Consider the following 27,821-nt stretch of genomic DNA (forward strand, 5'->3'; position numbering starts at 1 on the left):
CGAGACGGGCCACATCAATGGCTAGAGACATTGTCAGATATGGCCCAGTCGCGCCCTCAATGGCGCTCGTGCATCCAAGCTATTGCCTTCAATGCATCTTTTCTTTTCCGACCCCCCACTTGACAGCCCACTGACAGTGCTGGATTTATGCACCAATTTATCAGCTCCCGCCTGCAATGCGCACTGCCCCCCCTTATTACAGCTGACAATGATGATGAATGGGTGGAGGAGTCAGCTCTTCCAACTTGTAGAATTGTCGTAATTTTTAATCAGCCACCTAATTGAACTTGTCAACCGCGAACACATCAAAGATATCAGCTGGCACGGTGTTCCGTATGGTTAGTACCCTCCTGAGAAGTGAATTTCTGATGGTAAATCTTTATGCTAACTTTTTCAGCTTGTGTTCTGATAGATGGAAGCAGTGCATCTTCCCGCTGTAGTTACTGATTGCGGGCTAACGCGTACTTAATCAGGTCTTTACGTGCTCTTAGGCGCTCCCAGATATCTGTCTTTACGTGACCCTCCTCACAAATCAGGAACTAGCCGGGTTACTATTCGATGAATTGCTCTTAGTCCTGCGGATTCATTATTTGTGCACATAAACCTGGCTGATGCACCGTACATCAGAGGTCACCATGTGGTTTAGGCACGAACTTATTGACTGAGTGGTGCGTAATTGAAACACAGCGTCGGCATCTCGACTGTTCCCGCCTAGACTTGGGAAGCTTGGCTGTGTCTCAGCCGACTCGCGTCCCAGTGGAATGGCAGCCAGGCAGCGAAATGCTGTCATAGCTTAATGGAACCCTTCGTCTGACAAGGATGAAAATCGGGAGGTCAAGATGGGTCATTTATTTTCGCTAACAGCCGGCGTCTCAAGTCCTTAACCCACCTTTTTATGAGTGCCGAGACCTTGAGTCGAATTCTCTGTTACTGGTGATATTGTTCCAGAGAGACAGCTTTTCATCCCGGCCAGTCTGATGATGTTACTTTGCAACCCACACAGGGTGCGCTGTTCCGACCTGTCCACAATTCCTCGATGCACTGTTGCAGTTGTCGTATGTCTTTCTCTGATCTCAGCGCTCTCCACACCTAGAAAATCGCCCACTGAACGAAAAAGCGTCCCTGCCGTTGTGAGCTGCATTGAACCGACGTAAAGGTTTTCAGCTTGCTTTCCATATCTGCTGATCTTTGGTATTACCTCCAATGGGCGTTAAGGTATGAAGAACTGGTTTTGTGTTGTCTGGGGTGAGATGGCTCAAGTGGTTGGAGCGCGAATTTACTAACCGGAAGGTCCATGGTTCTAACCCGACCTCTGCCTCTCGACTTCCCCTGTCTAGGTTTGGGCCATGTGACAGTATCCCAGCCCTCGTGCTTCCTTCGGGTGTTATGGGTGTTTGAGCTGAACGATTTTTTTCGTGCTGTCTTAGACTGTGAGTAAACGCACCAACAAAAACATCCGCATGTTGCGAGATGTGTTACTTTGTTTTCCACTCAACTTCAAATCCTTGCGAACGGACTAGCAACCTATATCTGAATGACTGAAACAGCAGAGAAGACCGCTTTCAGAGAAAGATGCTTGCTGACGGTTAGTCAGCGTATGTTGGTTATATGACGTTTTCAACGTTATTTTCGCAGAAGACGCAAAAGGTAAAGAGGACAATGGGTAGGACGAAATGAGGGCCCGCTTTTACAACGAGCATCACCGGTTATGGAAATTCATACCCTGCAGTATGCCACCATTGAATTACCTAAACTAACTCTACGCTGATAAACTGACCCAATGTGTCAGTAGAAAACTAACTACAGTTTGCATGTCTTCTGTGCTTCAAGAAGGCGTCGCAACTGAGGATGAAAACGATGTTCCAATTGAGACTCATTTCCTAAGTTTACCCCTACATGAATATCACTATTACCATAACTTTTCGATTATCCATTTTTGTGACCTATGAGGAGTTTATGAAAGGCTCCGTAGGATTTTAATAATAAATAGAACCTTAATTTGGTTTAGATACACTGCAACAGACTACATGTCATCACCATTTGACCACATTGGCTGCGAATGACTGCAGAATCATCGTATATTCTTCGTCAAGATATACTCGTATCAGATAAAGCCCTACCTGGAAACAATAATGCTGACCCATTTTTAACTAGGACTACCCATTGCTTTCCACATTGTGTCTATCGGACTGGTAATAATCCTCCCCTATCCTATAGAGCTGAACAATCACAAAATCCGAGTAAGAGGTTGTTAGAATGGACGATTATATACATGCAGGGGGGCTGATTATCCAGCTCTATAGGATAGGGGAGGATTATTACCAGTCCGATAGACACAATGTGGAAAGCAATGGGTAGTCCTAGTTAAAAATGGGTCAGCATTATTGTTTCCAGGTAGGGCTTTATCTGATACGAGTATATCTTGACGAAGAATATACGATGATTCTGCAGTCATTCGCAGCCAATGTGGTCAAATGGTGATGACATGTAGTTGAACAACGTCTAAGCACCTTCGAAGGTGCTGTTTTTGACGTTAAGGAATCCAATTATGGGGTTAATTCATCCAGCTTATTCCGGCAAAGGCAGGCTGCATGTGTCACAAAATATTTATTAATTTGTTCATATATGCCCCCGAATTGTTCATTAATCTAGTGCAAGATTCCAAAAGATTTTTCGCAGACATTTCGTGAGGTTGTCTGCTAAAATCCTTGGGATACATATACCGAAACGGAAGCTCTATCGGATTTTACAGCACATGGCATTCCAAAAGTACTTATAGTTGAATATTGGCGTTTTGAGTGAACTGACAAATACCTGCCTAAGACTTACCATCATTTGAGAAAAAGGATACAAGTCATTCATCAGAAACCGCTCCACCAACCTGAAGTACAACTGCAGTTATATAATTTAACTTTTCTTACTTTGATTTCCCTACCGCACTGTCGCCCAAACATATAATTTTAACTTTGTTTTCAAATTCATCTTGATCATAATCAGGAACCTCGGACATTTTCCCGCCGGACGCGGAACCATCGTGATCATTTTAGGTTTGATACGTTTAAACTGCTGAATTGCCCACCATTGATAAAGGGGACCCATCACTAAAACGTCATGGTCGTCAGGATTCCCAATTTACAACACATTCTGGTACCTACCCTGCTAGACCACTTCGATAAGCCGGCATTCAGCTCAATACACTGATGCACTGGTTCAATCTTTGTCCCATGCTTCCCTGGCCGTTAATCAGCTACGATATACCCGATATTCATGGATGAAAAGGTTGTAGTACCGCTGTAAGTTCTCAGTACTGAATAATAAGCCCCCAACTCGAAAAACCACCTCAAAATATTTCACCGGAATCCCACATATAAAGAGGGTACCTGTCTGAAGAAGCTTATTCCGTGCACAAAATAGCCGCAATTAGAAAACCTACTGCCTAGTAAGACAGCCCGCTCTAATCCGAAAAATCTTATCGTTTCCCCCGGAGATTTTTTTATGGGCAGAAGATTTACGGTACTCAGCCGTCTTAATAGCAGTAGATTGAACATGCTCAATGGAGGTTGCCTCCTTGCATCCTGAGTGGTTGATGGTTACGGGGAACCTCTGACGTAGCCTCAGGTTGTCCATAATTCCACTACCCCAATACAGGAGAAGATTCTTCAAGTCGTTCAACGGACGAAAAGTGGCTTTTAGGCTCGGTTTTCCCTAGTGGAGTGAGAAACTCGTGCTTGAAGACAAGCAGGTAACCGAGCTAGGTTTTATTCTTGTGATATCTTCAGCACGGACGATATCTTCCGACTTCCCTGCAAACGACATGATAGTATATTTTCCCACCCAAATAAAGCTGTTGGCCCGGTGACAACCACTTTGCGGCACCAGCGCGCACCTGAAGTCCGCTGGCGTTGAACCTCCAAGAATCCAATCTGGTTACAGGTATGGATTTCGAATTCGATAGCGCTCCCCGGAGGCCCTTATTGTTGATCAGCAGGTGGAGGACTACAGTGCAGCATTTTTTGACATAACATCCACCAAAAACGCCTGGTGGAATGTCCCTTATCAGACTTATAATGACTCCTTCAATCAAAGAGAACCCTTGTTTGTGAAGAAATGAAGTATGCAGCTGCGCTTTTGAGGAATCAGCGCATCTGGAGCTTTGGATGGGTCCTTCGTCTTAGGTCTTTGCTCAGATGTGCACGAACATGATCATGGTTTTCAAGCACCGAAAGCTTGGAAAGATGCATTTTGCACTTAAGACATACTGTTGCCAAAGCGGTGATGTTGAGCGAACGGCCAGAAATTTTGTTCGTCAGCTTGTAGGGTATACAGTTCAGACCGCGTGATAAGTGGTCACGTCTTATAGATAGGCATGGAATTTCATTCGCTGTAACTGAAGGATGGTTGAGGTATGGAAATATCCGGCAGAAGTGGTCAGTTGAGTTCAACTATACTCCTTTCAGATGCATTGGATGCACGTCGTCTGTCTGCAAGACGCCAAAGTTGTTTGTACTGTGCAAGAACAGTAATTTGGTTGAAGGTTGTTGGCAGTTCCGTGTTGGCGAGATTGGGGGCCGTGAATTCGCTGGGGTTGAAAGCGCACTAGTGGTGATCCTTCCGGGCGTCGGTCATCAACATGGGGCAGCTCAAGGGTTCTTACTGCCCTCCATTGATATGTCCTGTTGCTTGCTTTTTAGAAAGCCACCACTTAATTGAATGGCACGTTTTGTTCTTTCTTCGGAAGGAAACTTGTATCATAAGCTTGTAAGCTCAGTTGCCTTCGTAAGCTCAGATGGAGGATTTCTGATTTACGGTGTTTTCAAGTTCCAAAGAATGCCAGCCCACCCTTTGAGAGCCCTCAAGTTACCTTTGTAGAACTGTTGGACTAGGTTCCCAGGAGTAATCCGATCAACTCTACACCCGTTCATTCAAAATTTCTGGACAGTACTCCTGCAAGCCCAGTCCCAACCCGGGCCAGTTAACAAAGTGACCATCGTGAAATATACATGCTGAAAGGTTTTTATTAATCATTAAATGCTCCGGGTTCTGGACTATCAGTATACAAAACCAGAACGAAAAGCGCAGTAGCATGTCTCAGAGAGGCACAAATTGTCATTCGATTTGAGGAAAAAACCGAACTCACTGTGCGTAATATTCTCCCGCTGGATATCCAATAAATGTGACGAAATTCCAAGCCCGAGCGTTTTTTGAGCGATCTGGGTGACCACCTCACCCCCGCTGATGGAATTGCATCCATGAAGCCTTGAGAATGGTTACTTCCCTCACCGGCGAAAGATGTTTAAATTGTTGGCCTGAATAAGTCACTTGGACTAAGGCTTTGGGGCTATGCAGCTTCCGGTTATAGGCGGGACTCAATGATTTCACTTGTTCTGTACATGAACGAAAAGCAGCCGCCGGTAGACCGAGGTTGGAGTGTATGGCTTCCGGCACCGTATCTGATCGTGCATGTTAGCTGAAAGAGAGGAAATTGAAGGGCATATTTCTTGAGGTACGAAGAGGCTGACCATTGCATATTCAGAGCGGAAGCTATAAGTCTCGTGACAGTGACACTTGGGTCTACGGAAACCGTGGAATTTTTGTGTGCATGAGTGGCGACTCCAAACAAGTCAGCGTCAGTTTGACGGCCTTCTTGAGCGTTAACAACGAAGGTTATTTGCTAGTAGTACTGGTGCATGGTGAGGGGATGTGAAATTTTGCATCACCCAGAGCTTGCAAGTTTTTGGCTGGGGAGCCTGTTAGATAAATTTCTTAGGCCGGTAATGTTGGGGGAAGCGGGATTGTGTTACTGATTTCGAACGGCCTCAAAACGCCCAAATCACCCACATTTAAGTGAGAACGAACTGAGGTATCGACTAACGAGAGTAGGTGTGGCCTCGTCGTGGCGGGTGATTTGGTCTAATGCATGCGCTAACGTGGAATAAGCGCAATATATACATATGTCACCAAGAAATCAAACGGTTTTAAGCTAGAATGGTTGGGCATCAGTTCTAGTTATCTGAGTAGGCTGGACTGATAGGGCCACTGAGGACTGCAACATCCGTGTGACCGAAAAGCAGGAGAGCAAATTGTAACACGTTCCGCTGCATCAAACTTTCGCTCAGTAAGGCTCAGCAAATGCCCTTGACGTGCATGGTGAGGGAGAGCCAAAAGATGCACAAAGGGTATGAATATCTGGCCCTCTTGAGACAAGTTCTGCTTCAGACTCGTTCTTCCACTGAGAGGAATATACTCGAAATGCATTCGCTGCTGTTCGGATGATTCAATCAATCAGATAAACATCCGATACTCCACAGGGCATAGGTCAACCAAATTGCCCCCCAAGGACGCAGGAAACTCGGAGTCGTTGTTGAGGGTTTCCAGAATGCCGCTACGAAGATTTTTGCCGGCCTCAAAGTAGTTGACTATGAAGCTCATATCCAGATACATGAACTCCTGCACTTGTGACGGTACCCGATGCTTGTCCATATTTTGCCCGAACAAGCTTTGGCCTGCAGATTTTTTGGCGCTGACAACTAGAAACATGGAGGGAAATAGTGAGATTTTCTAATCCAGGGCGCCCACTTTCATTAGGTAATCGTTGCCCTGATTTCAGATCGTTAATGCGTGGAATGAGCCTTCTCCATTGTTTGTTCGCGCTGCATCTAGAGCCCAGTCGAAATCACTTTGGATAGTTCTTTTTGTGAAACCTTACGGTGACATGCCCAGCACTGAGAATATCAAAGCTTTTGCCCTTCAGGTGAACGGCAGCTAATGAACAGCAAGAACGAACCCAACCAGCGGGGCTTGGGCGAACACCCGAATCCTGTGTAGTAATCAGTGAATCCGTGATTCCGTTCATGAGTTAACCCATGTCACGTCTGGTCAGCGCATGAGCCAATCAGCACCCAGAGTGTTTTCAGCGCCGCGCTACTCGCCTCAACGAATACCGTAAGGGGGGATTTCTGGGGCGACCTCGGAAACACAGTGCTGACTATTCTCCTTGGTTCTTTTGGAGTTAATTTCAAACTACCATTGCTTTTATGTACACAATGTGGACTGAACGACAAGGCGCATCCAGTCAGTCCCCAGAAATACAAGATGCGTTGTTCGAACGGAGAACATGGTGTGAGCGAGAGATACTTGTCTGCAACTCTGACAATCTATGGATACTGGAAACACAGTCTCCTTAAATTTGGGGTTACTGATTTATTTTATGGGTGTAAGCGTATGTACGAAGTATGGTGTGAAGCGATTTACAGCCAAATAGGCCAAAGAATCACGTGCGTGTGGGGGAGGGCGAGATAGCGCAGTGGTTAAAGCGCAAAATTACTGACAGGAAGGTCAGTGTTTGGAACCCGGCCTATGCATGTCGATTTCTCTTTAGGCTTGGACAAACTGGCAGTATCTCGGCTATCGTGCTTCCTTCGAGTGACATGGCAGCCAGGGGCCGAAAGCGTGTTGCAGCTGAACGATTTATTCATTCGTTCCCCCACAAATATGGCCATGCTGGCCTCCTTGATATTCCAGTCTGAGTAGCATATCATTAAATTTAGAAGGCATCGTAATACAGTTTCTCCCAGTATTGGTAATCGCTGGCATGGTAGCTAGGCACCCTTTCGGTGCCTAGCTACCATGCCACCCGAAGGAAGCACGAGGGCTGTGATACTGTTAAATCGCCTAAATCTAGACGGGAAACCGAGAGACAGGTCTCGTTCGCTACGGACCTTCTGGTGAGTAAATTCGCGCTCTAACCATCAATCCATCTCTCTCCATCTCACCGAGCAGGCGCAGTCCTCTAGTTTCTCTCAACGTTATGTCCTGCTTGAATCCAAATTTTGCGCTCATTCGCTCAGTACAGTCAGTTACAAATTAATGTGATTTTCAACTGCTCCTGTCCAAGCATGGGCATCATCAGGGCATCAGTAAAAACCGCGTACTTGCCTTTCAGTGGTTCTAGCCGCCACCGTCTCATTCACTGATGATTTGGCGAGGTGCGGTACATCGCTGTGCACTGGAGATGATGGCTGATATGAATGATGCGTAAATACCGGGGTGTCAGCAGAGCTTCGGAGGGTGGCAATACACTGGATGCATGAGCTCCATTAAGGGTCCGACTGGGCCATATGTGACAATGTCTCTGGCGGTATCCAAATTCTTTTGCCTTCTTGCGAGTTGTATGACCGCAACGTACCGCAGCGACAGCTGAATAATTATCATCATCATTATTATTAACAGAGAGACTTGCTCTCATTTCGTTCGAATTGATCTATTTAATATACTTTAACCAACATTTTAGAAGAAACATTACTGTTGATTGTTGTGTTTGTGTTTGCGCCTTTTATGGTAGCATATACCTTGAATTTACGAATTGTTTCCTTGATTCCTGTTAGCGTCTCTGGGAATCCCGTACGAATGAAGCACAACTTACAGGCTTTTTGCCTCCTATGTCCCCTCCTAACGATGTGCCTACCTGCAACCCGTACAGAACTGCTATGAATAAAGCAAGAGACGGGTTGCCAGTCATAAAGCTGATCGCGTATCGAATGCATCCGTTTAGAGGCTCTTCTTCATTCACCTTTTCAGGTCTAGATTTCAACGGCAGCCTCTTTCAGTCCATTCACTTCAGGCCGATTTTTACTGTCCAATCTTGTCTTTTATTAATCTCAGTCACCTCCATGCAATTGCTGTACCGCCTTCGTGGGCTTGTCTGTTTGTGCATTCATTCCCTCCTCCCGAACAACTACGCTTCGTGACTCCCCGACTCCGCTCTTAAACTTTTGAAGACTAGCGGTAACGAGTTCTCACGGAGGCCACATTATTCTTGTTTTGCTTTTCGTAAATCCTATGTACAGGAAGCCTCTGACCATGAACATACTCCTCCCATTTGCGTTGCAAAAAAGGTAACGGTGAAGGTGGCCCCCAAGTCAGGGTGCTAGAGTTTTTAACTGTTGCTTGATGTTTCTTTCCTATGTATTTTCTCAGTTCTACTTCGTTACAGCTTTCCACCCATCAGTAGGATGTCGACAAGCGAAGTTCGTGTTTCCGCTCCAGTCAATATTGCTATAACAAAATATTGTAATGCATGCCATAAATAACCGAGTCTCAACTATTGAAGGGGGGAAATTAGATGAACTCAATATACACCCAGTCAACAGCTCTATAAGCATGACCCTCAATCAAGACCAGGTATTTCCACTGCTTTCTGAGTATATTTATCAGTTAATGACCACTACTCGCTTGGTAACAGGTCCAGATCTGACAAACTCAAGCTTCTCACTGAATGGAAGGTAAGCCGGGAAATTCATAGCTGTACAAACACTTTCAGGATGTATGAAGATGTGCCGGGAAGAATAAAGGATGTAATTATCATAGGTAAGCTTTCCACGTTTGGAATCATTTTTATGGTAGCTATTTGGGCTTATCAAAGCTCAACTAAGAGCTCGTCTCGCTGGGAGGACCAATGTTTATCCGCATCTATGTATTGAGTCAATCAACAGCTTTCCAACAGCCGCTGGCCTGGCTTCGAGTGCATCTGGTCTAGCTGCCCTTGGTAGGTGTGGATGTATTCCCACTTCATTCGCGTGTATCCATTTGGATAGCCTTCGGATTAACTAAACTGTACAGGTTAGACGAGGATCCTCCGTCGTTGGCCCGCCGTGGATCTGGTTCTGCTTGTCGTAGCTTGTATGGTGGATTTGTGCATTGGATTAGATCTAATGATACTCTTTGTTCGACTGGTGGATCCCAAACCCACTGTTCTACTGTGCACGAACTCTATCCCGCCTCATATTGGCCTGAATTGAAGGTTTTGATTTGTGTTGTAAGTATGCCATTATTATGATTTTTAACAGTAGTTCCGCTAGGCAAGCAGTCACAAGAAGTCGATTGGATCGACAACTGGGATGCAACGCACAGTCAATACCAGCCAACTTTTTCAACGAGCTCGATGTGAAAGCGTCAAGCAGCATGAACTGTTGCTGTTGTCTGCCTTACGTGACCGTGATTTTGAAAACTTCGCTCGAATTGCAATGCAAGAAAGCAATCAATTGCATGCTGTTTGTTTAGACACTTGGCCACCTTGCATCTTTCTAACAGATGTCAGTCTAAAACTCATGAATTGGGTTCATTTGCTAAATCGGTTTTGTGGAAAGACAGTGGTAAGTTCCCTGTATTCCCTGTATTTTCCTAGCCGATAAGTCGATAGTCCAGGTTTGGGATCGTGCTTGTCACTGTCACTGATTTCCTCATTTCTGGTACATAACTAAGCGACCCAGATCTAAGTCGAATCTTCCACTTCTCGTAGGTACTACTTGCGTTATTTTGACCGTGATTCTGGTCCGCAGAGTACAATCTATTTCCGTGGATGTTGCAGAAGTCGGTCTGCCATTTAACGAACTCTGTGGACTCATCATCATCGTCGACAGCATGACATCAGTGTTCAACACCGATGCTTCTGCGAACTAATCAACTACCATACAGGAAACGTCTGAGTTGCTCGGTAATTCCCTCAAGCTGTCATGGAAAATGACCAAAGAGTTGAAGTTGTGTTATTTCCAAACGTTTAAACACAATACGGTTTCTTCAACAATCGCGCTGGTTATTCTGTCAAAAGGATCAAAGGACACAAATGATTGAGCACCTCAACCTGTCAATGTGTTAGGTTAACAGCATCTGAGGCACACTGAAGCGAATGGTGAGTCGACGGGCCTTTCAACACTAATTTCTGTCGGTAGCCACAAGGCCCGCTTAGAGTGAAAACAGGATCATCCGTCGTTATCTGTCCTAAGGGTCACTCAGGGTGGCAGCTGTCCTTAATGGGGTCCAGTATGTACGAGTTAGAACCCGTATTCACAGGTACGTCGCTAATTTCAGCACGATTCTCTCGACAAGTTTACTTGAAGAACGGAAAATGGAGTGCGAAATAATCGGTTCGACACACGGACTCAACGCTTGCAAATGCACACTACCTGTGTTCCTGTCCAGCAAGTCACTCGTGCGTAAACGAAAATTCAACCACCCTTGTCACTCAGTTTTCCTGAATGTACGACAGCAGTACACGACGTCATCTCCAGTGGGGGGTTACTGCCCATGTTTGGAGAAGGTATTCTGGTCTTTAGACACGAATATGTGCATGGAATGTTGTAAAGGAGTCCAATGCATGCACGCCACACATGGTAACATTTAAAAACCTCCATATGGTAGAGGTAAGATGTGGAGAATGACTTGAAAGTTCGCAAAAAGAGGTTGGAGTAAGCTGGCTCAAGCAGTGTTTCACAATTTGGTTGGCGGAGAATGGTGGTTATGACTGAATGGTCCGTTTAGACCATCTGAATTAGAATTATTTCGTTGTTGGGTAAGCCATCCCATCCAAAGTTCCTGGTGACATTACCTCTTTTTCACGGCTGCGATCCATCCAAAGATCTCTTCCCCTTTTGTGCATTCTAGATGTGGCACATCCTATGGTACTTGTGTGCGCTGCACAGTGACATTCAACACAATGGCCTCTCTAGCTTCTAGGCGCACATTAGCACACAAGTAACTCTGCACCTTTAGACATAATATAATTTTGCATTAAATGCTCTCATTCGCATATCTGTTTGGTTCCCACGGGACGCGCAACTGAATCTCTCGTTCATGAAATTCCTAACTGAATGTGCTGCACACAGGCTGCCTAATGTTTCGGCTGGTACAATATTGAAGATATCGCAGCATATTTTTATGAAGGATAGTACTCATAATGCTGTCGAAAACCCTTCGACAGTCCTCAACCGGCTTCATCCTTATGTGGCTTCATCAAGTAAGCATGGTCCCTGAGTTTCCCTCAACTTATGTTCTACATGAACCCTAATTGGACGCGATTCGAGGTTTTCAGAAACCTTATAAGTAGTTTCCTTTATGGAAATAATTCAGAGTTGTCCACCTCGATATATGTGCTTGGATCAGTAATAAAGCTGTATACGGTTTTTGTTTTATTTTCTTGGCAATTTCGTGGTTACGCAGTCTTGAGTTATCGTGTATCAGTATGTTACTTCACTGAAGCTTAGACAGCACTAGTCCACATCGTCACCTCTCGGTTTTACCTAACAGCTGACCGATAGTCAGGCCTCTAAGTTAAGATCGCTTAACTTAGAAGCTCGATATATCTCCGTACTTAGGGCGAGAATTTACTGGCAGAAAGGTCCGTGTTTCGAATCTAACCCGGGCATCTCAACCGATGTTTTTGGGCTTGGGCAATCTGACATTATCTCAACCGTTGTGCTTTCTTCGGGTGGCATAGCAACTATACACCGAAAGGATATTTAGCTGAATGGTTATTTAACAGTGAAAGTGATCGAGGATTCACGAATGAACACCATTCAAAACCAGTTGTGCGCCCGAACTACCTTCTCCAGTTATTAATAGTAACGATAGCTATATTTCATTTAATGATCTGTTTGGACTGTTCCTGGCGCTACTTCGTATCTTCCGGGCAAACTATTCGCGAAGACATCTTCCAAGTGGTAGCGGGTTCAACGTAACAAGTATTACTACAGGGAAAGTACGGTGTTCCGTATATTCTATCCAAATGCATTTGCTTTCACTTACATCTCACATCACCGATTCCTCTCTGACAACCTTCTTTGAGCGACCTTGTTAGTGCTTGATGTGGAGGGGCATCACTATTTTCCTTCTTCGGTTTAGCCAATACGTTATGTGGGTCTCACTGTATCACCGACTTCGAGGATATCCTCAAGGAAAGAATTTCCACTTATTGGGCTGCTTGGAAGCTGCAGTCTGTGTTAGCGAAAAACAGAGGTCAATACACGGCTCCGTCTATGTATCAAAGATGCTATCCCAGTCAGGGTGTGGATGGAGTTACCTATCACTACAGACATCCGAAGCATGTCGACGCACGACTGTAATGCAACTGCTTCCGTACTTTCATTCAGTTACTCCGCTTTCAGGCGTCCACTGGCGGAATTTGTCTTTATCCATATACTTGCGAAACTATCAGTAACAATAACACACGAACGGCTGGCGACTGCCTCATTCATTCCGACTGCGCTCTCACCTACCGGAATGTCACTCGATCCCTTCAGCGCACGCGTGTTCAGCACATCAGTGTTATGGTTTACACGTTCCATTCTTACGCTCGGTTCGTTATTTCCGGTCTTTCAGCTAACCTATTTCTTTTGTCTGTCTATTCCAATAAGGTCGCCTACACGTTTGACGCTGGCCCGAATGCGTTTCTGTTCGCCGAAGAATCGAACGTCTCGTTTTTATTGCACTTGTTAGCTCTCTGCTTTGGGACGAAGTCGTGTGAGACGACACTTGACGTTCCTTCTAGTGATCATGTATACGTCACAGACCCGGTTGACACAATGGCCAAGAGTCTTTTGTTCCGTGGAATAAAATACCCAGTCTATTCAAGACCAATTGATACGGTAGGTTGTTTTCGTTTGGATTTTACAACCCCTCTGTTTACTACTGATAAATTGTGCTGTATTTACTAACACGCATCAAATTAGCTATCATCCCACTCTCTCTATGCGGCTGTCGCACACGTCGCTTGGTTTGTGGAGATGACCCTAACGGTTGAAGTTGGTAGTCTTGTGGCTACCTAGTGTTTAGTGTTCATATTTGAATGTGAGCGTGAATAGATACCGTCAGGTTATTCGGATATTTTTTGCATTATATCACGGTAAGACTCTTGAGATGGCCTGCCAAACCCTTAGAACATCTCAGTAGGGATCTTTAGCTGACTCGATGTCCTAGGGACTCTCAAAACTGTGGTAACAAACAACCCGAGATGGGGGCCCCGGGACTCAAATCACCAGTGGTTAATGACATTGGCGGAAATGGCCCGATTTCGCAGTCAGTGGCGCTCGTGCATCAAAGCTATCGCCTTCGATGCGTAGCTACCCAAGTTCCAAGGCTTGGTCGTATATTCCGCTTTCCCGTTTTCTGGTGATCGGAAGTGTAGTAGCTGGAACCATTGTGCCTATGGCACACGGTTTATAGCTAATAAATTGATTGAATTGGTAGCAGCCCGAAACGATATACACCTCTCAGGAAATCTTCACGTTAGGTTACGTGACCATTAAGAAATGTTTGGTCGCATCATGAAATATCGGACTATAAGACTTCATCAATGCAGTATAAAAATGGATCGTCCTCAAGAACGCGGAGTACACGGATGGACGACCATTATATAATCCGCCCTGTTGCACTAATCTCCATCACTCAGAGATAGAGAAGGTGCTTAATATCTGACATCTTTACTCTGGAGAAGACGAACATCTCATCCGTATGCTTATGAAACTAGTTTGAAACGCCTGAATACGTCTACTGCTTTATACTACTATGGTGCAGAAAGTGTGGTAACGCCTTTACAACGCCCAGGGGAACCTTTTAGTATCTCCCGAACGGGATTTCCCTAACAAGAGGGCAGTTGCTTTTGTGTGAAGGCGTTGAAGTGTGATTTTTGAGTACTGAGGGTAATCCGCCCTGCCACACAACTATATTACATTATTTTCTAGCCATGCTTATCGTAATTGTCACAACATTTAGAACCTGTTCATCATCATCGTCATCATCATCATCATCGACAGCATGACGTCAGTGTTCAACACCAATGTCTCACTACCGTACAACGATGATTTATTTGAAAGCTTTGTGAGAAAAATCATAAAGGTGGATGGGGAAGAGACTTAGTGCTACCGAGAAATACACCCAGTTGTAAATCAGTTTGGTTTTTCATGAGAGACTCAACTGAATCTCTCCTTTATGATATTCAGTTGAGTCTCTCGTGAAAACCAAATTAATTTGCAAATGAGTGTATTTCTCGGAAGCCGATCAATTTGGTTTCAAGTAGATCACAAGGTTAACGGAAACTCGGGGATTGCGCCTACCTGATGAGCCCCAAGAAGGGCGAAACCGGTCGTGGGCTGTCGAAGAGTTTTCAGCAACCTTGTGAGTAGTTTCCTTTAAGAAAAGACTTAGTGCTAGTTTACAACAATCATTCCGAGGTGCATACACCTCCAGACACTCATTCACGCAATCTAGATAGAAACTGACAGCAAGAACGCCAGTGACATCGATTAGCAGTCATACCTTGCGGCGTCTCCAACCAGCCGTCCTGAAAGGTGAGTAGCACCGACAGCACCCAAACGTTTCGTAATCTCCTTCATACCCCCTGCCAGAATATGTTAACATATGCCAGTGCATGACTGTCGGTAGAAACTTTGTGCGAAACGAGTAGTCGTGAAAGAATTTCCAGCTGCTAGTGGAGTTATAGACCAGTCTGATGAAAGATGCATCGCTGGTACATTCCCCTGACTAGCACTGCTGGACTACTGCTGAGTACCACTGGTGATGTTTGGTTTAAACACGCTGTTTTCAATGGTATAACAGCTATTTAGGCTGCTGAATGGGAGAAAACCAGCGGTAAGTTGTAGTTCCACATTCGAGAACGCACTGATAGGTCGACTAAAAAGTTTACTCCAGACAGTATCCTATCCATTCTTAGTTTATAGTGTCTGAATGATTCCAATTCGAATCACAGGGGAGTTCCTCATTTATATCGGTCAGTGCCCACGGTGAATGACATAATCAGGAGGGTGCTAGGCCCCATTTTTGTTTGCATTCTTCAGTAAACTACACCAGAAGATTGGGCGGAAAATCATACCGTTAGTGGTGAGGATACCCATCTGGAAATGCTTACAATCTCCAGTTGCTCGCCTCGATGTCCTTTAACAGTATGCGAGTGAATCAAACGCATTTTCTAAACACATCCCTCGAATATTGGAAAATACAAGATGAATTAGAGGTTTAAACATGTTACGGAGATAAGAAACTTAACATTTTTTTGTGATGGCGTTGCAATTAGTAAGAAGTTCACCCGTGACTTGGGCTCGATTAATGGCAAGTTCCAGTGGAATCACCAGTTGTTGCTTTTGGAAATACGCATTAAACTTTGGCTACCTTCAGTTACATGCTGCCATCGCCAAATCCATGTGGAATATCACGGAAGGTGATGAGCCATCTAACCTATCCTCACACTAACAGTTTGCCCGTCTTCACCCGTTTGACTGTTATCCCCTCCCTGGGGAAATCGATTTTATCACAGCGGTTGAGGCAACCGAGTCGACAGCTGGGTCCATCGGGGTAGATTGTCTGGGCCTGTCGTAACTCCCCTCTTTATCACATAGCTATTGAGCATTACAGAGCAATGGGCCAAATGGGCCAGAGATGTGCGGAATAGGTCTTCATACAAAGAGGGTCATACATCATGATAATATGTTTGCTAAGGTCGATGGTTGATGCCCAGACGTCACAGACTCTTGTTTGAGAACTTCTGATTGCAACCATCGAGACGAACTCTAAGGGTTTCAGATTTTGTAGCAATATCTGCGTCGTTTAATCGGGAAAAGTTTGAAAACACACTGCAGTTTGAGGTAAAGAGGTAATGAAACTTGAAACTTCAAACTTTGTGGTTGTGCGGAGCCACTAACGCTCCGCTTCTTAACAGCACATCGACGATATCACCTCGATGAAACGTCTGCAGTTAAATTGTCTAATGCAGAGAACTGACCGGCAACCGTTCTCCAGCATGTTGGAGTTGTGTTTATTAAGGTGCTCTCGGTATGGTGTTTTTAGCTGTTATTGTTTGACCTTTCTCTGAACCGGACACTTGCTTGGATCAAACGTCGGAATTTGGAACCTCCTCACATCGAATGTGATTTGGTGCCTATGGTAGTAACCCAGAGGGAACAGATGAATGTGTCAAATGTGTGCTGATAGTGGACTGCTAAGAACCCTATTCACTTTAGCGGACCTGTTGAAGGGACTTTTCAGCCCATATGAATGACGAGTCTCTCAACTGCTCACAAATGCCGAAATATGGTTGTCCAGCAGGTAGCTTCTTCTGGACGGGAAATCTTGTCAGGTGGACCGGGTGACCAACACATCGAGGACGGTTACTAGATTTTCGTTCGGGCCATCACTAAAACCCGTCACACATGCTGCCTTCAGACCTAGTAGTTCAGAAACACTCACAGAATGGTAGTTGAGTGGTGAAAACGTTTGCGCCGATTGTTGGTTATCAGGAATTCAGGTACCACACTGCCCATAAGCTCTACTGAGAGGGGGACTTGAGTTCGAAGCTTCCCCGCTTTGATATGGACTGTCCAGCATCGCTGCTTTTTGACGGGTGGAGATCTGTTTAAACGACAGTGCCGTGGACACGATAAACTAATCAGATCTATCATTTATTCAGAGCCTTTTGTATGCTTGTTTTTCCTGCTTCGTTAGTGTTTCATACATTTTGATGCAATATTCAAGGAGGCAGTTAGGGTTCCCCAAAGATTACGGGCTGCAGCTTTACTCTTGGCAGCAGACGGGATCCCACTTTGCCGTTCAATTTCTCCCCGTAACCTCGACTTTCGAACAGACATGTCTTAGTCAGTCCTCCTAGTTTCCAAACTTTTCTTTCTTCCATAGGAACTACTGAAGGCATTACCAAGGCATGAGGGTGGTATTCTGCATGTGATTAGCACCGAGGTAAGTGATCGCTTCATCTGATTCTGAGTGGTGCTTAGTGTTAGTTGTAACGTAATGAAGTTGATTATCAGAAGGTAACAAGCACTAACAAATGTCTGTTCTGCCAGAATGATGATGATGGTTAATACAATAGTTAAGTGCACTTGATAAAAATGCGAAAAGTGGAATAAGGCAAAAAGTGGCTTATCGTTGGAAGACAACTGTTGAGAGTTCGTGAGTGAAACTCCGGACGCGGGACCTGTCTTCTATGCTGTATAGCTGCTACACGTGTTTCGTAGTTCGCTGTGGAGACTTGTGGAGCTCAGTTGAATTCCTGTCGTTTGTGTGTGTGTGTGTGTGTGTGCTGGACCGAGTTGTATGCCTATATATTGTGTGCAGTGTGAAGAGAGGGGTGTCCCTTCGTGTCTGATGCTTGCACGAACATGAATACAACTTTACCTAATGTGGTTGAAGTTCGTAAGCCTGGCGCGTGACGCAGGTGGTATCCGTGTAAACAGAAATAGATGGGAAGTTGTAGTGTACATGTTGTCGGCTAAGGTTGAGTGACGCGTAGCCGCTACAAATACTCTCCCCCTACCGAATACTGGTTTTACTGATGTTTTCAGGCTAAGGATAAGGTGCATACATTGCCTTCATTCTAGCATGAATTGTCTGCCTGTGTCACTTCAACCCTCTAAGGTGCTCCCAGCACTCTAGGTCATTTAATTATTCTGCTGGCTTTTGTTGTTTCACAAGTGCGCTAATCTAATGATCCATTTTGTCTTTACCGACCTTTGCGCCTCGATGTATCCTATTCTTTCTCTGTAAATAGCCGTCACATTGGTGATGCTGGAGCATCACTGATCGCGTGTTTGAATCATGTCTGTTAATGTTACCAAGCGTTGGCATCTCGCTTCTCTTCCGGACAGTTTGCAGTTGTCGAACTGACTGACGAGCTGTCCGCTTTGCACCCCACACGAGGTTGGGCAGAAATAGCCCTAAGAACTAGACTATTCGTTGGAGCGCCGGGATCGGAAAACCGTACATCCTCTCCTAGTCTGCAGTGCTGTTACACCGTTGATGATTGTCAGCACTGTGGTTTCCCACATTATAGTGCATGCTCATGATCTTTGGTTTTCAAATGCGGTCCTCGATGGTCAGATGATACCTGGAACGATTCCCCAGGTTTCCCCAACACCCTTAGTTATCCCGTTTGTACGTTCAGCATCTCAAGTGGATTGTCGCTAGGCGGACAAGTTTTCACATGCGACTTTAACACACTCCACGCACTCAAAGTTCGAACGAAGATCAAATACCCACGCCCACACAATCAGTCGGACGAACACCTGATTAGTAGGGACCCAGTGCACTGGCAATGCAGATCGGAAGTACCGCTGCAGAAAGAATTCTTGCAAGCGCGGATAGCGTGGAGCATAGCCGTCGTATTTGTCGGTTCTTTTGGTTTTTCAAATCTTCCGAGTGTTGCCGAATGATCGCATTTAAGATCGTGTTGTGTGTAATCGGCTGGTCCAAGTCGTCGGCCTATCGGAATCCAACCATTGGTTCGGCGGAGCTCGCTGAAAATAAATCGTTCAGCCGTAGCACCCTTTCGGTGCCCAGCTGCCATGCCACCTGATGGAAGCACGAGGGCTGGGATACTGCCATGTTGCTCAAGCCTAGACAGAGGAAGTCGAGATGTAAAGGTCGGGTTCGAACCACGGACGTTCCGGTCAGTAAATTCGCGCTCTAACCACTTGGGCCCCCCCCCCCCCGGCGGAGCTCGCTGATTAATCATAAGTCGCGGCTTTTTAAAACCGTTTCCAAATCCCGCATGCATACGTAACTTGTTGATGTGACTAGTTTTCTAATCCCACGGTTCTGGACCACACTGCAAAATTTGTCGAATCTCATCGAAGGGTATCGCACTAGAGAGGTCGCTATAGTAATGTGTTAGATCCACCTGTTTGCTACCCTGCTCTGTCGACCAACACAGTACGAACGTAGTGGTCACGCGTTTTGAGGTTTTTTTGTCGTATACTTTCCACGTTTTTGCTCTCACAGACCTCCATGACTTTTTGTACTCTTCTCTAACAGGTTGGTGATGGTCCGAGGTTGCTCGCTTCAAATCTACCATAGGATTGCCTACCTACCCACCCAGCTGTTCATCCGGTGTTTACTTTCGGCACGCTTGATTCCCCAGTATGGTTTTGGACGGAATACAATATTTTTGTCACCGACTGCTTGCTTTTCTACTGGGTTGGTTTCATACCTGAAGTAGACAAAGTTTATCATAAGATTCCCAATACGGATTTGGTGTCATGTGTCAAAGTGGCATTGGTGCATCATGGCTACGAATCTTCTATAAATGGTCATTCGAGTATTCTTTGGGACTGATGAGAGAGTTCTATCTTCGCACCCAATTGCTCTCTCTAGACACCGGGCTAACCCTGTAGCAGGCTTTCCACTGGTTCCTCAACAAGGATTGTTTTATATTTTTGCAAACGCCCATTCTAATGCTGAACTAGCAGCCTTTCATTTATTTCTGCACTTCTGAGCTTTACCCGATTCACCGTCTGATTTGTGGGCGAAGCTAGACAAGTATTCAAGTATGCAACGCCTGAACAATCCGACTTTGATAAGTGGACGAAATTAAGGGTAGTTGATGGACACAACATGATAATCAAACGGAATATCCAGACCCTAAGCGCATACTAAAAGGTTAAGTCCACTCCATGAGTCATAATTGAGACTATGAGACCGCTAAACACCAGTGACTCGGGTTGGGCCATCTCAACCGGAAGTAGTCTTCATAAAGGAAACTGCTCACAAAGTTACTGAAAACCCTTCGACAGCCCACGACTGGTTTCGCCCTTCTTGGGGCTCATCAGGTAGGCGCAACCTCCAAGTTTCCATCAACCTTATGTTCTACTTGAACCAAAATCGGTTAATATCCAGCCACCACTTTATGAGTTTATTTACCAAAAGAATTTCCTACATTAGTATGCCAAGCAACTAGGGATGGAAATTGGTCCAACTCGAGTACGGTTTTTATCAGTCTCAACTTATTTGCCTGAGGAAACAGATTTTCTCACTTGGAAGGCTGTTCTTGTAAGCAGTAAAAACGCCGTGTGATAACGAGAAAGCCGGCGTGGTTGGTAGTGTTGTTAGTTCCGTCGGGAAGAGTGCCCCGTGCAACCGTCATCACAGAGAGCACTGAGACGACACCAATTTGGTGTGTGGCCTACGTGTGACCTACTGCATGCAACAGTGCGTCGCTGAAAAGGAAGATTTGTAAATGCGTTACGTCATACATTTCTCGCGGATGGTCGTAATAATGGGTCGATAATTTCCTTCCAAAACACTTTGAAAGCGCTCACTCCGCATCACCGTTTCTTACTCTCAGGTGCCGCAGCATTATTAATCAACGACAGCTCTTGATCAGTCCCCTTAGTCTTCTTGTAAGAAACGAAACTCTCAAGTGTATCGCGGAAGGTTTCCTACCGAGCGTGTACTTCCGACCATCTGAGCATCGAGTCAAGCCATCTGCTGTCAAAGAGTTTTCAGCAACATTGTGAGTAGTTTCCTTTATGAAAACATTTGCTCACTGTTAGACTGACGAAAGTAACGTGAATGCCGTGTTAATTTGTAGCAGCGCAGTTTGTTTCTACTTGGCATGCCCCATGTTCTCCGTCTCTCCAACTCCCATGATCCGGCCAAACCATAATGGCCGTTTTAACTACACTGAGTAGTATATATCTAAGAATCTCAATTTGAACGCCAAAAAATGCAGAATTAGCGCTTGGAAACGGAAATTCGGAGAAATAATTAATTTGTTTACACATTTATTTCTGAATCAACTTTGTACAGATTATCAAGTGACAAAATGATGATTTACTTCACAGAAAGTATTTCTATTGAAATGCCCCACAGTCTGTCTGGGCATGTGCTCAAACCCCAAAGAAAATGCTCTGCAAGAAAACCGTGAATATCATCAGTATGTTGTCAATCAATAGAAGTCTTGGAGGCCAGTATTTGTTGTTGGATGAGAGGTTAGGAATGCAAGCTCCCAAATCTTTTTTCGGATGGGACCTTTTAGCAAAGTCAAGTCGCTAACTTATGTTCACACTATTCTGGATGAATGGCAAAGGATGTTGAATAAAAGTTCCGTCACTCAGCAATGCGATAGTCCTTTGCGAGGAATATTTCGGCCTCGTGAAAATGTGTGTATCGTTGCTTGTCAATTGTATCGGAAACTCAGCTACAAGGCTATGAGAAATTCGGAAATGGCACCGAATGTAGGGAGATTGAGGGACCCATTATTTAGAGGGTGTACTGTATCTTGTCCCAATGGGCCAACTGTGGGTCAAAAGCCCGAAGACTTCATTGTTCTGAAGACCGAACTGCCAACTTTCGATGTAATAGATGTGGTTGAAATCCCGTCCGATCAAGTTCTCCCCAGGGGCAAACGATGGCTTGTGGAGAAGTTTATTTCTGTTTTATCTAGTACTGTGGTTCACGGTGGCGAAATTTCACTCACGATTGGTGCAACTTTTGTACCAAACCGTGTGTGGTCTTCAAAAATCCGTTGGAACTTCCGTTTTTTGTTTCAGACTGGGACAAATATTTTCAGCTAGGCAGAACCTAGTTAGAAGCCACACTGCACTACTAAGTTTGGAGTCGAAAAGTCAATTCTGTTCACGACAACTGCTGACAGATGGCAAGTGCGGATTATTCCAAGCGGAACTATGCCCAACCAGTTAGTGGTCATTCTGTGCCCTCTCAGCGCTTGCTCCTGCCCCCCTCTTTTCAGGCCAAGTTTCTGGGATTGAATCTTATTCAGTCAGATTTCGTACTTCAAGCGAGGCCAATCTATGTTGAAAAACCGCAAAGCATTGTACGGCTATTTCATTCATGGTGTTTTAGATGCGCACTGCTGATGATTCCCAATAAGGATGAAGCAGCTGTACAGTTTTCTTTCTCTCGGCTTTTCAGCATGGTTAGATTCACTTACAGGATGGAATCTCCATTAATAATATTCCCAAATCTCCTCACACTACCGAAAATTCTCCAGTGCGGTGCTTACGGTCACATACACAGCATGCCAGTGAGTTATCACTTTGTTGATGCTGCCACATGGGTTGTCGCCCAACCAGACAATATTTGGCATAGTGTTGCAATGCTTGAATATCCTATTTCGATTCCGTACGGTAGAAATGGCAAGTAGGTCAGTATAACGGAAAGCCTCACGAACTGCAAATTAGGGTACTGAATAACGGAGGCATACCCAATCCACGGGTTACTATCAGGTAATTAGGATGGGAAAGAGCGACACATCAGTCACATCGAATCAACGAACAAATTCAAGTAAAGTCATGTTGACTCAGTTGGATCAGCTATAAGGAGTCAGTCAACTGATTCCTTATAAGGGGCGAGATGGCTCAAGTGGCTAGAGCGCGAATTTACTGACCGGAAGGTCCGTGGTTTTACCCCGACCTGTGCCTCTCGACTTCCCCTGTCTAGGCTTGGGCAACCTAGCAGTATCCCAGCCCTCGTGCTTCTTTCGGGTAGCATGGTAGCTAGGCACCAGAAGGGTGTTACAGCTGAACGGTTTTTTGGAACGGATTCCTTGTAAATACCAGATCAACGGCCTTGAGTTGCACTGCCGTCGTCATAAAGTTATTCCAAAACAGAGGCTGACAAGCGAAAACTTTAGACATTCGCTGGTAAATGGGAGCCAGAAGTTCAAACAGTTGAAAGAACCCGCGGAACAAACAGTGTACGGTTCGGTCAGCGGTGAGATTTTCATCATGAATCGAGAAAGCAGTTTGCTAGTTGAGGGATTAGCGTAGGTGCAATGTTGGCTGTTCACAGTTGTGCGAGTAGGCAACAAGCCAGACAATGAAATAGCGCGGGAACACGCAAGGTCTTTTTTGTCAACTCGCACATGTAAAGAGCTTTTGACAGTATTCAAAACACTGTTCAAAATTTTCCAGGAATTTTCGGTTATTGACCAACTAACCACACACTGTCTGAATACCTCGATTGAGATATTTCATCTGCTCAGCTAACGACAGAAAACGATAGCATTGCATTCCAGATAGTTTTGTCCAGACTTACAATGCGTGTGTGGGTCATGGCTTACAAATGCCGTGTTGAACCGCCTGGGCTGGTCTTACTCCGATCCTATGCATCTGTACCCCCCAAAAACATGGGCCATTCAAGAAGACAGCACTGGAATTTCTAGTTAAGGAACAATTCAGATCAGCTGTGACTGAAAAAGTGTGAGTTCAAACTTTTTTCCTCCAAACTGGAATGATGTAAATACCTGAAGCCAGCAAAATATCACACCGGCGACACACCACGGCAGCGTTCGTGGCAAATGAAATACCTCACAAGCACCTGCTATCTTTTTATTGTAGATTTTGACAAGAGGGCCCAATATGAACGACCGGTGCCGTGGGCTGCAAAAAACCAAACAGTGACTGTTTTGTTTGACAGATCCACGTTTCTTCCTGGTTTTCGGTTTGGGTTGATAAGCATGTACTACTGTTAACTGAGTGGTACCTAGTATTAAGGTGCTTTATGAAGCCAAATTTGATCAAAGTTTTGCCCAATCGCTGAAGAATGTTCTCTTTGCTAAAAATCAATCAATTAGTAAACCAAAGCATTGAGATAGCTCACTGTGTTGGATCGATATTAATGGGACTAATTCTGGTGACACCGGCTTATGGCATCCTGAACGTGTTAAGTAGAGCACCGAGGTCAATATACACACAAGAGCTCATGATGTGGGCGTGGTGATCCATTTATATTGGTAAAACCATTATCACAAGCTCAACCATATGGTTACTGACCCTGTAGAGTTTGTGTTCTTTTACGTAGATTAGACGTGGCTCTCCCTGATTCACAAGGGTGACCTAAATTAGCTTCACCCTTCTAGTGACGTTATACATGTCTAATTCTTCGTGTAACCTCTCTATTTTGCTACCTCTTCAGGTCAGTTCTCGAATGTTATATTACTCACAAACGTCTCCCTCCATCAAAGAGTAGTACCGCACAAAATTTGCGTGAGAACAATTTCGACAGGTAAAGCCTAATCTTGGTGCAACCGAGTGTTTCTAGAAATCCCACTGGCTTTTGGCTAAGGGCAGAAGTGTCTGTTTCGTGGATGGACGGGCAGCGAGTTTTTAAATGGTACGTGATAAAATTAGGTTCACCAATGAGTGATGTAAGTTCAATGATTCCATTTAGCTTTTGGATAATCCGTTCAGCTGTAGAAACCCTTTCATTGCATGGCTACTACCTGGAGAGTTCACCCTTCAGGTGCCTGCCTAGCTACCACGCCACCCGAAGGAAGCGCGAGGCTGGGATACTGCCAGGTTTTCCAAACGTGGACCGGGGAAGTCTAGATGCAGAGGCCGGATTCGAACCACGGACCTTCTGGTCAGTGCTCTAACCACTTGAGTCATCTCTCCTGGGCGGGAATCAGTCTAGATGCTAGGTTTGAGTTCAAAACACGGACTTTCAGACCGGTAGGTTTTTGTTTTAACCACTGAGCTATCTCATGGCGGCGCGTTGTGGTCGGCCATGAAACCTCCCCCCGACTGTGACTGTTTTGAGTTCTGTTTCATAGTGGTAAGCGAGTGATTTCTTGTCCGCTGTGGTCATTCTGGTGTGACAGGAGGTCCATTCTGTTCAAGTCTGTCCGCGAGAGAAACAACGGTTTGGAATGACTTACACAGACATATTCATTACCGACAAGCATAATTGACTCGAAGGATTCACTGTTCCATCCACCTGAAGAACGACGTACAACCGAGTCAGTCAAAAGTACTGAGACTCGAGCCCGATTAGAATTGCATCATAAACCAAACGAACTTCTTTCAGGTTTTTGGGTTCTTTTTTGAGTATCAACTCCTCCGCATGCAGGATAAGCAGATTGAGGAACCCATTAAGCTTACACGATTTGCAAGACTTCGTAATTCTGTCGGTAGATAAGACGCGAGTGGTGTTGGTAGACAGCTGAATTTTCACCAATTTAGGTGATGGCTAAGTCGATCTATCCGGCTTTTAAAAGAGGCGCATCATTAGCCGCACTTTGTCAGTCGTCTATTGGATCGATGTAGTTACACGGTTTTATGGTTACAAAATCTGAATTAAACGATGGTGTTTAACGGAATGGTTTAGGTTCACTCGGCTTTAGCCTTGTATGCGTCAGTTACATTTTCATCGTCACTATTCGGTCGAGCGGAAACATCGATTTACCAGTTACACAAGGTTCATAGGAAGGCTTTAGGCTCGTCGTCAACTGTCCTTTTTTGGTTTGCCTAATGTCCATGAAACTTGGTTCAAAAGTTTGTCCTAGAAATTAACGATTAACCCGGGTTGGCGTTGTCCTGGTACTCAAATGCAGGTCTGTAGGAGCACAACGAAAGTGATTTTCAAGAAGAAGATTTAGGAACTGTGCTACGCCCCACCAGTGTCGAACAATTTTAGCCAAATTAGTGAAATATCAGTTTGCAATGATAAATTATGACTGGTGACGACTTGTCCGATCTTGAGGGGCCCGTGTAGCCTGGAACCAAGCTGCTTTATCTCTGACTACTGACTCATTGCTAGTAGTAAAATAAGTATGCCGGTCATTTGCGAGGCAGACCAGACTCCCCACGGCAAAGTACTATTTCATTGGTTCATCGTTACGTGTGGGAAATACCCAAGCTTTCTTCACATGGATACCGCGAACTTTAACTCTTAAACATCCAAAAATCGCTGTAATTTTTCCTGTATGGCCGATCAAACCACTGGCAAAACGAGTCCTTTTGTGCTGTTTTTATGGTAACGTTAGTCGTATAAACAGGCTCAGATTCCGGATTACATGGACAGATAATTTGGAACTCACGCCATGCGGAACTCTTTCGTAGTGAACCTGAGGACCTCATCCAACTTTGGTGATGTTATCCGCTTTCTGTTCAACAAGAGGATGTGTACACACACCGCAGTCCAAACCATGGTAAAACCAGCTTTAAAGGTGGTAACAGAGAAGATTAACGTGTAACGGTTTAGATTTATGGAACAGCACTTTAACTAAATCACAAATAAGTTTTCATCACCTTGAAAGAAGGACCATATATGAACATAAGTTGAATGAACCGATTTTACAGCACCACAGCACCAATGGTTTTCGAGCGGAATTGATCATATTCAGTGTCGCAGAATCGGACAAGCACCTAGCTGGAAGGACTCAAATGACACTGAATGTATGAAGTTTTCAAATAGCATTCAAGCGCCAAACGGGTGGGGAACGACGATCATGAGTGACAGAAACAGGCCAGTCTCGTAACGAATCGATTCAAATGCACACTGAGTTGGTATAAGTCGGACTCGGTCGGCATTTGCGTATCCACAATCCTTTTGGTGTTGAATCCTCGAAGATTTGAGATGAAGTTTTTCACCGTGCTGTCACTTGGGTGTATTAACCAAGACGTTTTTTGAATATGCCTTCCTAGAGCCTATACATATATTAATATATACAATATGTAATATGTACAGTATATATTAATGCTAGATTCACTTAGGCTGTCATTCGACAACCACGTACAAAAATAACGCGCATCCGACACATGCTTCTGCCAGATTCTGCCTTCATGTTCGAATACAATATGGGCTTAAAGTTGCTGATAGGTTCTGTTTAATCAATACTCCCTGACCGTTGCTGGGCTACGCAGTAGAACAGGAATATAACCTGGCATGGACATGCTGTGTGAGATGAGAAGCTGTGTAAAAATTTATGTCCAAAACTGCCCATGGTTGTTTGCCTTCAAGGGTTGGTAAGCTTGGAGAGTAAGACACGAGGGCGGCAAACTTATGCCGAGGAACATTGCTTTTGAGACCTCAAATTGGCCTGTCCGCTTCCGCTATCCTTTTTTAGCCTATCCTGCCTCACCCCGCAGTAGTTTTACGCATTCAAACTGTTATTCTCCTCACCTGCTCGTTATGGAGTTTCATTTAACGATCGGTGTGTTTAGATAGGTTTCATCCCCCCAACTGACATTCATTTCCTGACTTGCGCTAATGCCAAATGAACCGTCAATGTCAGGAGAAAAAAGCGTGAAACACTAATGTACAAACACAAGCATGGTAAACCAGAAGAGTGGGTGAATTCACATCACATTCTGTGGGATGAAAGCAAGTATTGAGGCAGGCACACTCAAAGTCAGATTTCTGGGCTAATGCCAAAAAAGACCGGAAAGTGACTCTCGCTGGGAGAAACAATTGGTTGTGTTGACACGATTTTCTCTGTATGTACC

General features: G+C 44.8%; 3 protein-coding genes across 3 annotated transcripts in view; 2 read left to right on the plus strand and 1 right to left on the minus strand.

Annotated features, from left to right (window-relative positions):
• Positions 1 to 1,283, plus strand: part of T265_11155 (hypothetical protein) — a gene marked incomplete at both ends in the record, with an annotated part of 8,503 nt that extends 7,220 nt beyond the window's left edge. The window contains 2 exons of the mRNA XM_009177737.1: positions 38 to 230; positions 1,216 to 1,283. Coding sequence (XP_009176001.1) covers positions 38 to 230; positions 1,216 to 1,283 — 261 coding nt within the window. The remainder of the gene's footprint in view (positions 1 to 37; positions 231 to 1,215) is intronic.
• The window catches only part of T265_11154 (hypothetical protein), a gene marked incomplete at both ends in the record, with an annotated part of 13,873 nt that extends 10,863 nt beyond the window's left edge, over positions 1 to 3,010 (minus strand). The window contains one exon of the mRNA XM_009177736.1: positions 2,922 to 3,010. Within this exon, the coding sequence (XP_009176000.1) occupies positions 2,922 to 3,010 (89 nt within the window). The remainder of the gene's footprint in view (positions 1 to 2,921) is intronic.
• A 5,956-nt stretch (positions 3,011 to 8,966) lies between these two features.
• Positions 8,967 to 27,821, plus strand: part of T265_11156 (hypothetical protein) — a gene marked incomplete at both ends in the record, with an annotated part of 25,486 nt that continues 6,631 nt past the window's right edge. Inside the window, 6 exons of the mRNA XM_009177738.1 lie at positions 8,967 to 9,180; positions 9,214 to 9,281; positions 9,320 to 9,366; positions 9,549 to 9,814; positions 9,858 to 10,151; positions 12,939 to 13,418. Of these exons, the coding sequence (XP_009176002.1) occupies positions 9,073 to 9,180; positions 9,214 to 9,281; positions 9,320 to 9,366; positions 9,549 to 9,814; positions 9,858 to 10,151; positions 12,939 to 13,418 (1,263 nt within the window). The remainder of the gene's footprint in view (positions 9,181 to 9,213; positions 9,282 to 9,319; positions 9,367 to 9,548; positions 9,815 to 9,857; positions 10,152 to 12,938; positions 13,419 to 27,821) is intronic.

The sequence above is a fragment of the Opisthorchis viverrini genome (assembly GCF_000715545.1).
Source record: "Opisthorchis viverrini unplaced genomic scaffold opera_v5_456, whole genome shotgun sequence".
NCBI classification, from domain to species: Eukaryota; Metazoa; Platyhelminthes; class Trematoda; order Opisthorchiida; family Opisthorchiidae; genus Opisthorchis; species Opisthorchis viverrini.